Source organism: Bos javanicus, chromosome 4, assembly GCF_032452875.1.
Source record: "Bos javanicus breed banteng chromosome 4, ARS-OSU_banteng_1.0, whole genome shotgun sequence".
NCBI lineage: Eukaryota > Metazoa > Chordata > Mammalia > Artiodactyla > Bovidae > Bos > Bos javanicus.
The window spans coordinates 108668628-108680963 of record NC_083871.1 but is presented as its reverse complement, the minus strand read 5'-3'; the positions used below and the strand labels follow the sequence as shown (position 1 = coordinate 108680963).

Genomic DNA, 12336 nt, shown 5'->3' with positions numbered 1-12336 from the left:
AGAAAAATTAAAGATAGTAGTAGTTGAATTTTATGGAAATTTTAGAAAATTCCTGTGTATCTTAATGTAAAATACACATATGTAATGGAAACTAATATTGGAAACTGTTTATTAGAATGTTATATACTTTAATTGGCCAAGTCTGATATCTTGAATATCTTCATAAAGCCCAGTTCTTATGACTCCAGGAACTTGAACCTTATTTTGTATTACCAATAATTACAAATAAATATGAGCACATTTCTACTCTTTTCTTGTCTGCAGGATCATGATAGTTTTTCATCTTTACTTTTATATTTTTCCTCTTCTAGATATTAATATGTTATTGTAAGACCCAGAACACAGTGAAAACATCTTTCGTTGGCCAAAGACCTATGTATATGTTCCATGTCTCCTTTCTAGGTGTCAAAAGTTTCCCTGAGAGGACTCCTGGAGCTGTTTCTACTTCTAGTGAATTTATTCTCATTCTGTGATAATATTAGGATCATTTAAACTAGTCAACATTCTAACAATCTGTGGATGACTAATAAATGCCTTGGTTAGAGTTTCTAGACGTTTGTAGTCAATTTAGATACAGTCTGAATTTTTCAGTGCTGATAATCTGTCTCTGCGTCCTGACTTAAGCTTCTCTGCATGTCCATCTTAAGTTGCTGAAGTAAGATTTTACTCACGCCTAGGTCTTATAGTTCAAGTAGCTTTTTTCTTAATATTCTGTGAAGCCAACTTTAGAGATATCATAAGATCTGGGCTTCGTTGGGGATATCGTAAGAACTGGGGATAGTGGTAAAAGATTCTGCCTGCAATTCAGGAGACGCAAGAGTTGCAGGTTAGAGCCCTGGTTTGGGAAGATCCCCTGGAGGAGGAAATGGCAACTCACTCCAGTATTCTTGCCTGGAAAATCCCATGGACAGTGGAGCCTTGTGGGCTATAGCTCGTGGGGTTGCAAAAAGTTGTAGGTGACTGAGCAGCTAAGCATGTGTGAAGACCTTGGAGAAGGCAGTGGCACTCCACTCCATTACTCTTGCCTGGAAAATCCCATGGATGGAGGAGCCTGGTAGCCTGCAGCCCATGGGGTTGCTAGAGTCGGACAGGACTGAGTGACTTCACTTTCACTTTTCACTTTCATGCACTGGAGAAGGAAATGGCAACCCACTCCAGTGTTCTTGCCTGGAGAATCCCAGGGATGGGGGAGCCTGGTGGGCTGCCGTCTATGGGGTCGCACAGAGTTGGACACGACTGAAGTGACTTAGCAGCAGCAGCAGTGAAGACCTTGGTCTTCCAGTTATCTAGGAATTTGTTCCCATGTCATGGGAGTAAAGAAATAGGGCTTCTAAATGTGACCTGCTGATAATTACTACCTTGCTGTCCAGTTTTTCAGTCAAATTAAACTTCTTTTTATTGTCTTAATCTACAGACTATTATAGTGGGACTACATAGGTGATGTCTTGGATTCTCTTTATAAGGTTTCCTGTGGATCTGTGTTGATTCTGGGATGATAACAGTGAAAGCAGATGATGATCTGTTAGTCATCTCTTGTATTGCTATTTCTGTTTGCCTTTTTAATTTTGTTTCCCTTTGTTGGAGTGATTATTTCTCTGGTCAGTACTTAAAAAAGGAAGATAATTAATCATTGCCATATTTGGCAGTAAAATAAGATGCCACTCTCTCCTACCACATTTGCCAACAGACCTTTTCATTCCTCAAGAATTTTATTTATTGAACACTTAACTATATAGCACACTGGTGCCGGGCACTGGGAACAGTAATAAAAATATAAGGCCTGCCTTCCAGAAAGTGTCAATATAGTGTTTTTTGGTTTGTTGACAATCTAATATCCTGTTCTCTGATCATATTCCTGTATGCTCTGGCATATTCTTGTGTCTTTTTTTTTTTTTTTTTTTAGGGGTGTTAGCCTGAGAGAAGTCAACTTTATATCCTTGCTTGGACATTATAGTAAATTTCAATGTTCTTTTAGGGTCGGGAAAGTATTTATCGATGATCTTGTAAAAATGACATATGCATCTTTTAGGACATAATATATTTTTGAATGATGAGAAACTAATTTTTTCATTGGTCACTACACTGTAGGATAGTCATAAATGAATGAAACACAGCTTGAGCCCGACACCTTTCAAGAGACCTTGAAGTTAAAGGAGAATCTTTAAATCTACTGAGAATGGTTTTTGGAATAATTTAAGAGCCAGTATGGGTGTTTTGTATCCTTGAGAACTCTTTGAATGGCACCTTTATATACTAGATTATATTTAACTTTCCCTTACTCAGCTGTTTGCCAGAGACCTCACCTGGCTTTATTCCTGAATTAAGAAGTCCACAGTCTCATCGTGCTCTGGTTATACACGCCTTTGCTTCTGTAAGACGCTGGAGGAGACGGTGTCATTCCCAAAACACTGTTTCTCGGACCATCTCAGTTCACTAGTGCCAGCAAGCTGGCACGTGCGTGGTGTTTTATAATAGATTTCAGTGCTTTCACTAGGTAAGACATCTGCTGTAGAGGAGGCAAAGAACTTATAGATTCACGTCATTGTGTCCGAAAGATAATCCAAGAGGCGCATTTACACAGGCACCTCTCTTCCTCCTTCTTTTTACGTGGGGAAAAAAGGTGTTGTGAAGGAATTTTATAGGACAGCTAACTTGATTTTACTTAAAATGTAGTTCATCAGTTCATCATTAGCTGGTATTTTTCTATTCATGTAAGTAAACTTAGAAAGTAGAGAAACTCAACGCTTATTAGAAGTAGTTTCATTTTCGTTTCAAGTCATTTCACTGTGAGTATATTTTATAATACTCATGCCCATGTCCTTATGTTAATCTTAAATGTTATCATAGCAGTGAGTTTTAAAGACCATTAATGTAGTATTAGCTGTACCTTTTTTGGGTAGAATGATTGTCATAATCAGATCATTATTTTAGTAGTCTAACATCATTGCTGAGAGGTCCTGTTATGTGAAATAAGAAAGATAATGATAATGATTTTAATGATCAAGGTATAACACAGGCATCATAGGATACGTGTGATGCTTTCTCTTTGCTTTTATAGCTCTTGATCTTGTTCCTCGGTCGACATCATTACTAACTTCTACCTTTTATCTTATTTAACACAGGGCTGTGAAATTATTTCAACTCCTGATCAAGACCATACTGATTTTACCAAGTGCCTTGAAGTGCTCCAAAAGAAGATAGAAGAAAAAGACCTACAGGTAAGATCGATGCCTATTTGGTGTTTATGAATCTTAAACCAAGGATGTGAAAAATCCTATTTTTACTCACCTGAAATCATTATTTGCTTTTGTGCTGATTATCTGGATTCCCTTGTCAGGTTTCTTCAGTATATGAATAAATCTGTACTTAGTTGCCAAAACATTAACATGTACACTTGAATCAGAGGTCACAGATTCTGGAACCTTCCAGTGAGTGGTGGGTCCCTAAATGTGTGAAGTGGACCTTGTGTATAGCAATCAAAACTGACAGCTCATTCTCAGCCTAAAGGAAGTAGCTGCTCTCCATCCCAAGTTGTTTTCACCCTGCACAGCTGTGTATGTATGTGTGTGTGTTTATATGGTATGTAGGCAAGACCAACAAATATGGCCTGGATTTGGCCATCCTTGCAAATTCTTATTTAAACAAATAAAATATTATTTACCTGTTTTAAAAATGAGAGGAATGTCTGTTACTTTGCATGCATGGACTCTTTAAGGTATTCAGTAGTGATTTTCACCTAGCATCCAAGTGTATAATCATATAATCACATCGTTTAGCTAATTCACACATTTGTAATTTTTAATATTTTACAGTATTTTTGACAGTTGAAATGATATGTAAACTTTTTATAGCCTTTATCCAGTGAAGATCCACAAAATTACACCTGAAGCTTTGAAAGACAATTGACTTATTTTCCTGGGAAGGACAGGGAGATAAACTGAGATACATGATCAATGTGTCGTGTTTTATTAAAAAACCTTTTTTTTTTTTTTTTTGGTGGCATGTGGGACCTTAGTTCCTGGACTAGGGAACAGACTCATGCCCTTTGCAGTAGATGCACAGAGTCTTAACTGGACTGCCAGAGAAGCCCCCAACAAATCATTTTAAAGGAAGAATACAAGGACGGCATCTCTGTACACTGGATGGTTTTCAGAGTGCAGCAGGATAGTGTTTCAGCCTTTTCTCAATAATTTGAGTGGGAAAGGATCAATTCAGACCCAGCGCAGGCAGATTTCACGTCTCCTTCCTTCATGTCTTGGCTCTGGGTAGCTCTTGCCTTCAGTCTGGTCTCCCTGACTGTCTGCAGTGGCTGCTTGTAGCAGTTTCTTTATGCCTTCACATCAGAGGGATTGAGGGGTAGGAGTGTCACTTGCCACCGTCATTAGACCTCAGTCCTGAAGTCTCTCCATGAACCTATACATGGTTTCAGCACAGGATAATGAAAGTTACCTGATTATCTGGGACTGGAGTAGGGAGTGGGGTCAACCCCCGAGTCTCATACAGTCTAACTCCATGGCTGGTACACAGTGGCGGGACAGCCTTGGTGGTGGAGAGGCACCCCTAATAAAAACTTGCTCCTTTGCAGAAGTTCTGGGAGATTTATTCTAAGGTATATTTACTAAGCTGAAGGAGTCAATCCTTTTCTCCCTTTGAAGGGGAAAGCCTTTTGTAACCATTGTTAGTTGACAAGTAGCTCACTCTACAAACTCACCACAAGTAATAGAGTGAACATTTCTCATCTCTGTGGTGGCTTGAGCTGTACCAAATGTGCCACTTGCAGCAGCCAATTGCTGTAAGTATCTGTTTGTTTAAGGAAAAGGGGAAACAGCCTACTTAGAGTTAGCAGCTTCATCCAGACATCGCTGATGTGGAATTTCTTCGAAGAAAGTTCTAAATCTTCACAATAGTTTCGGTTTTCCTCGTGCTCCCACTGGAAGCTGGGAAGGCAGTGATGTGAATGTCGTTTATTGTGTCTAATTGATAGTATCTATATACAGTATTCAGTCACTGAATCACGAAACAAACCATCGTGTCTCAAACTCAACAACAAAAATCTAGAGAGAGCCTCAGGCTGGGAGGAGAGAGTAGAGTAATCAGGTGTTCTGATCTGTGAAACAAACTGAGCAAAATGTTGGCTGAGCCATTGGAGGCCCAGAGCAAGAGGACCTTTTGGAGGACTCCTGCGTTGAGCAGAAAGGACCACACCCTCCCTCTCCCCTGTACTTAGGCTGGAGGCTGCCAGGGAAGCGTGTGGCCCAGAGGCAGGCTGTGGTGTGTCACAAAGGGATTGCTGCTGGGCGAGGAGAGTCAGCTGCCCTCCTTACAGCTCAGTAGTGAGGTCTTTGTGGGGAGGATGGGAACAGGGCACCTCCATGGCTGGCATGCTTTGGGTCCAGGGCATTCCCCATCCTCATGAGCCCCTCTTTCTCCTTGTTCCTAAAAGAGTCTAGATTCCCCCTTCTCCTTTGCCTTAAGATGTTTCTGTATATGTTGCTCCCTCCCACTAGAATGTCTTGAATACATTTTTATTTTCTTGCCAAAGCCATGATGGAGTCCTGACATCCTCACGGAGGACTTCTCAGAAATATTCATTGATTTATTTGCCTGCCCCGGGTCTTAGTTGAGGCATGTGGAATCTTTGTGACTTGCGGGGTTTTGGCTGTGGCATGTGAGCTCTCAGCTGAGGCATGTGGGATCTAGTTCCCTGATCAGGGATGGAACCTGGGCCCCTTGCTTTGGGAGCACAGAGTCTTAGCCATTGGACCACCAGGGAAGTCCCTCAAGGGCGTTCCCCCAGCATTGCTCTGGGTTACGCTCCGCTGCTCTACATTGCCATGCTTCCCTCTTTTCTCTGTTAAGATACTCTGAACACTTTTGATAATTGTGTTAATTATTTGTTTGCTAAGGCCTTTCTTCCCAGCTTGACTATGTAGCCCATGAAGCTGAGATCAGGTCTGTTTTGTTCATGATCAAATGGCAGCACTTTGCATATGAGGTGCTCAGGGAACTCACAGGAGAGCAGGAGATGATGCATTTAGGGGAGAGGCTTTTTAGAGAAGACTAAGACATAAGAAAGAAATAGGAGTTAGATGGCAAAGGGGAGAAGATAGTGGCCAAGTATGGCAGTACACAGAAAAGGTAGCTAGCACTCCAGTGAGGCAACAGTGTGTGTTTTGAAGAATTTTAAGACAGAGAACGGTGTGATGACTTTGTTGTTAGAAACATGGTTAGGTCAACTGAACGCATAACTCACAGTGAAAACCATACAAAGTAGCTGTTGTTCAGACTGAAAAAGATGTTTGTGTTAAATCTGAGGACTCTCTGTGGGCTTCCATCTGAGTTTATGTTTTACCTGGGAGTGACAACACAGTCTTTGATTTAATATAATAGTAGGAGAAAAGCAAGATTAGAAACATTAGAAAGGAAAATCATAAAAGATTTCCCTCCACACATTCTCCTACCCTCAGGTGAGAGCACCATGAGGGCTTTTACAGATTTCTTCCTAAAATAACACGTGAACTATATCAGAAAATCCTTTATTCTTCCCCAGTTAATAAATCTTAGAAAATTATCAAACTTTTCTGGTTTTCCACTTATTAAATTATAAATATGAATGTGTAATCCAAATGTCTATATTTGGTGAGATCGTATTAGCATATATGTTAAAATACCAACTATAGTATAAATGAATTAAAGTAGTATTTAATATGTTGAGAGCCATACTATATAACATATTAGAAGTTTGTAGAATTTGGATTAGGATCTGTCCTTACCCTTAAGGAGTTTACTATCTAGAACATGAGGTTAATTATAAAAAAAGATTTCCCTAAATTGCCTTATTTCTTATTTATTTACCTATTTAAAACCTGCTCCTCCTGAACTTTTATTCCTTTGTGAAAGGGTTCTGTGATACATGTGGCTTTTTAATGCTTTGCTTTTATTAGCCACATTGTTTATCTGTGGCTGAGTCATGAATAATACATTATCAGGATGCTGTCTGATATGACTGAATCTTCAAAGGGCAAATATATTTTTTGATGCTGTGATACACATTTGAGATCTAAACCCTGGAATACAAGGGAAAACATTAAAAGCTATTGCTCCAAGTTTTGAAAAATGTAAGACATACATTGTTTAGGGTAAAGCAGGAAGATATCTAAATGATAAGGCCCTAAGAATAATAGTTCTCCCAAAATGTAGGTTGGGATATTTCCTAGAATTACATGGCAATAGAATCAGTTACTTTAGTTTCTGTTATTTTAAAGAGACTTTGTATTGGACACAATTTAGGCAGAAAACTTGATGTTAATTTCAAACTGTATAGATTTCAACTCATACCAGTTTAAAACCTCAATGCCTTTTAACCCTTTATACTATGTTATTTTTTTTTCCGATAGCCATTTATTATTTTTTTTAATTTTATTTTATTTTTAACTTTACAAATTGTATTAGTTTTGCCAAATATCAAATGAATCCGCCACAGGTATACCTGTGTTCCCCATCCTGAACCCTCCTCCCTCCTCCCTCCTCATACCATCCCTCTGGGTCGTCCCAGTGCACTAGCCCCAAGCATCCAGTACCGTGCATCGAACCTGGACTGGCAACTCGTTTCATACATGATATTTTACATGTTTCAATGCCATTCTCCCAAATCTTCTCACCCTCTCCCTCTCCCATAGAGTCCATAAGACTGTTCTATACATCAGTGTCTCTTTTGCTGTCTCGTACACAGGGTTATTGTTACCATCTTTCTAAATTCCATATATATGCGTTAGTATACTGTATTGGTGTTTTTCTTTCTGGCTTACTTCACTCTGTATAATAGGCTCCAGTTTCATCCATCTCATTAGAACTGATTCAAATGTATTCTTTTTAATGGCTGAGTAATACTCCATTGTGTACATGTACCACAGCTTTCTTATCCATTCATCTGCTGATGGACATCTAGGTTGCTTCCATGTCCTGGCTATTATAAATAGTGCTGCGATGAACATTGGGGTACACGTGTCTCTTTCCCTTCTGGTTTCCTCAGTGTGTACGCCCAGCAGTGGGATTGCTGGATCATAAGGCAGTTCTATTTCCAGTTTTTTAAGGAATCTCCACACTGTTCTCCATAGTGGCTGTACTAGTTTGCATTCCCACCAACAGTGTAAGAGCGTTCCCTTTTCTCCACACCCTCTCCAGCATTTATTGCTTGTAGACTTCTGGATTGCAGCCACTCTGACTGGTGTGAAATGGTACCTCATAGTGGTTTTGATTTGCATTTCTCTGATAATGAGTGATGTTGAGCATCTTTTCATGTGTTTGTTAGCCATCTGTATGTCTTCTTTGGAGAAATGTCTATTTACTTCTTTGGCCCATTTTTTGATTGGGTCATTTATTTTTCTGGAATTGAGCTGTAGGAGTTGCTTGTATATTTTTGAGATTAGTTGTTTGTCAGTTGCTTCATTTGCTATTATTTTCTCCCATTCTGAAGGCTGCCTTTTCACCTTGCTAATAGTTTCCTTTGATGTGCAGAATCTTTTAAGTTTAATTAGGTCCCATTTGTTTATTTTTGCTTTTATTTCCAATATTCTGGGAGGTGGGTCATAGAGGATCCTGCTGTGATGTATGTCAGAGAGTGTTTTGCCTATGTTCTCCTCTAGGAGTTTTATAGTTTCTGGTCTTATGTTTAGATCTTTAATCCATTTTGAGTTTATTTTTGTGTATGGTGTTAGAAAGTGTTCTAGTTTCATTCTTTTACAAGTGGTTGACCAGATTTCCCAGCACCACTTGTTACAGAGATTGTCTTTAATCCATTGTATCTTCTTGCCTCCTTTGTCAAAGATAAGGTGTCCATATGTGCGTGGATTTATCTCTGGGCTTTCTATTTTGTTCCATTGATATACTATGTTATTTTTATAAACAGTTTTTTAAATTAAATGATATAAGATGCTGAATAAATCAAGTATTACATAGTGAAAGTGAAGTCATTCAGTCGTGTCTGACTCTTTGTGACCCCATGGACTGTAGCCTACCAGGCTCCTCTGTCCATGGAATTTTCCAGGTAAGAGTATTGGAGTGGGTTGCCATTTCCTTCTCCAGGGGATCTTCCTGACCCAGGGATCGAACCTGGATCTCCTGCATTGCAAGAAGACGCTTTACCATTTGAGCCACCAGGGAAGCCCTAAGTATTACATAAATAAGAGCAAATGCCTAAATTTTATATACACAGAGACTAGTATTAGTGACTAACTTAAATATCCATAAAAACTGTGGAGATAATCATGAACCAAAGAGGACAGAGTAGAAAGACCCTGAGCTTACTTCCTCTCTGGGGCACATCAAAATATACAACTCTTTACAGAGCAACTATCAGTGACAAGCACTGAAGCCTACCAGAAAAGATCTATAGAAAGAAAACATAACAAGACAGGTAGGAGGGGCGGAGTCTGGTATGTCAAAACTCATACCCCCAGGTGGGCGACCTGTAAACAGGAGATTAATTACAGTTAATAGAGGTTTTCCCCAGAGAGCAAGGGTTGTGAACCCGGCATCAGGCTCCCCATCATGGGGGTCCTGTGTCTGGAAGATGAGCCCCCAGGATTTGTGGCTTCAAAGGCCAATGGGGCTTACTTTTCAGAGACCAAGAGGGCTGTGGGGAGATAATCTATTTTTAAAGGGATCCAGGAGAGAACTAGTCATTTGAAAGGTGCCTGAATCACACCTGCTGATATTGGAGAGTTTTAAACTATTTTTATCTGCTAAATGTCAGTATTGGACATGATTATTTTGTAATGGACTAATTTTTTTTTAATATTCATATGAAATAACTGTTGCTGCTTATCAGATTTAAGACTAACTATATCTGATTGGCTAACTTATTATATCTGAATGGTTCAGATGGTAAAGAATCCGCCTGCAATGCAGGAGACCTCGTTCCTTGCTAGGTTGGGAAGATACCCTGGAGAATGGAATGGCAACCTGGAGAATTCCATGGACATAGGAGACTGGTCCATTTTTCCCCATCACTTCATGGCAAATAGATGGCAAAACAATGGAAACAGTGACAGACTTTATTTTGAGGGGGTGCCAAAATCACTGCAGATGATGACTGCAGCCATGAAATTAAAAGATGCTTGCTCCTTAGAAGAAAAGCTATGACCAACCTAGATAGCATATTAAAAAGCAGAGACATTACTTAGCCGACAAAAGTCTATCTAGTCAAAGCTATGGTTTTTCCTGTAGTCATGTATGGATGTGAGACTTGGACTATAAAGAAAGCTAAGCACTGAAGAATTGATGCTTTTGAACTGTGGTGTTGGATAAGACTCTTGAGAGTCCCCTGGACTGCAAGGAGATCCAACTGTCCATCCTAAAGGAAATCAGTCCTGAATATTCATTGGAAGGACTGATGTTGAAGATGAAATTCCAGTTCTTTGGCTACCTGATGCGAAGAACTGACTCACTGGAAAAGACCCTGGTGCTGGGAAAGATTGAAGGCAGGAAGAGAAGTTGACCACAAAGGATTAGATGGTTGGATGACATCACCGACTCAATGGACCTGAGTTTAAGCAAGCTCCGGGAGTTGGTGATGGACAGGGAGGCCTGGCATGCTGCAGTCCATGGGGTCTCAAAGAGTCGTACATGACTGAGTAACTAAGCTGATCTGAGGAGACTGGTGGCCTGCAGTCCATGGGGTCTCAAAGAATTGGACTCAACTGAGCAATTGACTCTTTCTATCTGATTGGACTAATTACTTTTTCAATATGATAAGATATGTACAGGAAGATAGTTGTATGATAGTCCTCTGAGAAGTATTTTCCAAGGTACTGTGATGTTTTCAGTAAAGTCCACTCTAATGAGCTGATATCTTTGTCAAGATTTCAGTCTTATCTAGAGCAAAACAATAAATCTGTTGTGTGTGTAAATATCTTCTAAAGAGGAATAAATACTGTGTTTACATTAGAGAAATCTAGTCAATGCCACCTTAAAGTATCATAGTAAATATCATCATTGATAATTCAGGGCAGAGTAGATAAGAGAGACCTGAAAGCTAAACGCAGTGGGGTGAAATGTGAATAAAGTCCAGAGTATCGTTAATCGTGGTGCCCAGTGTCAGTTTTAGTTGTGACAGATGTGGCGTGTTTGTATAAGATGTTAGCACATCATTGACTAGGAGACTTTTGCAGAAACTAATACCTGTGGCTAGCGATTTGTTATGTGAGTGTATACTAAAATACCTCAAGTTGCAAAAGGTATTTTAATATGTGTCTGGTCAGTGAGTTAACATCAGTGGAAACTGGTGATTGGTATTGCTGCCTGAACTATCTTCACGACTTTTTCCCAAATCTCAAATTATTTTGAAGTAAAATGTTTATTCAAAACATATTTCAGTGTCTTCAAGATGCTATAACCGGAGAATGGTGTTATCTTCCTATGCCATGTCTTTTAGTAAAATAGAACAGAAAGGCATGAAGTTCAATCAAAATAACTTTCTGTGGACTCTTTCAACTTTAAAGTGTTTCCTCAGAAAGTTTCAAGTCATGTCTGCTGCCCGTTTAGGCAGTTATTGGACATGAAAACCATGCCTGCTTGAAAATCTTAGCTAGAAATTGGTGTTTTTAAACTACGTGACAACCCAGATCCTCTCAACCATTGCTGTTTTCCCAAGAGACCAGAGTACGTTAAGACTCAATCAAAGATGTGATTTTATCAGGATTGACTCCCTAAGGAGTAACCCTGTTTGTCCCTGTGTTCCCTCCCGACCCATCAGAGTCCCGTGGTCTTCATCACCACCTGCGTTTTCTCCCCGGCTCTTCTTATATTGATATTCTGTCACACCTGCCTTTTACTTCTATCTTGTTTCCCTGGGCTTCAGTTATCATTCTGTGCCATTAACGCTCTAACTTATGTCTCTAATCCTGAACTTCAAAGCCCTATTTCTAACCACTAACTGGAAGGCCAGAGGAACTTCATTTCAGTGTAAACCAAAATTCATCATCTTTCTCACAAAATCTCATTTTCTCTTTCTTTATTTTCTGTCTTATTCAATGGCACTGCCATCCATCCACCTGGCAGAAACCTGAGAGTAACCTTATATTTTACTATCCTTTTACCATCCCTCAATGGCTAGTTGCAGTTGCTATAATACTGCAGATATCTCCTGTGCCCACTTTATTCTTTCCGGTCTTACTGCTGCTGTCTTAGTTCAGACCTTTATCATTTCTTACCTGGCTTATTTGACTAGTCTTCCTGTTTGCCCCATTCACTCCATTCCCTTACTAAAATTTATAGCCTCTATTTTAAATGGATATCTGCTTTAAATCTTTTCTCCTAGTTACTTATTCAGTAAAT

General features: G+C 39.5%; 1 protein-coding gene across 3 annotated transcripts in view; it reads left to right on the top strand.

Annotated features, from left to right (window-relative positions):
- TPK1 (thiamin pyrophosphokinase 1) overlaps nucleotides 1–12336 on the top strand; it is a 393495-nt gene that overhangs the window by 190866 nt on the left and 190293 nt on the right. For all 3 annotated transcript variants that reach the window (XM_061415011.1, XM_061415012.1, XM_061415013.1), the window contains exon 6: nucleotides 3123–3218. In XM_061415011.1, coding sequence (XP_061270995.1) covers nucleotides 3123–3218 — 96 coding nt within the window. The remainder of the gene's footprint in view (nucleotides 1–3122; nucleotides 3219–12336) is intronic.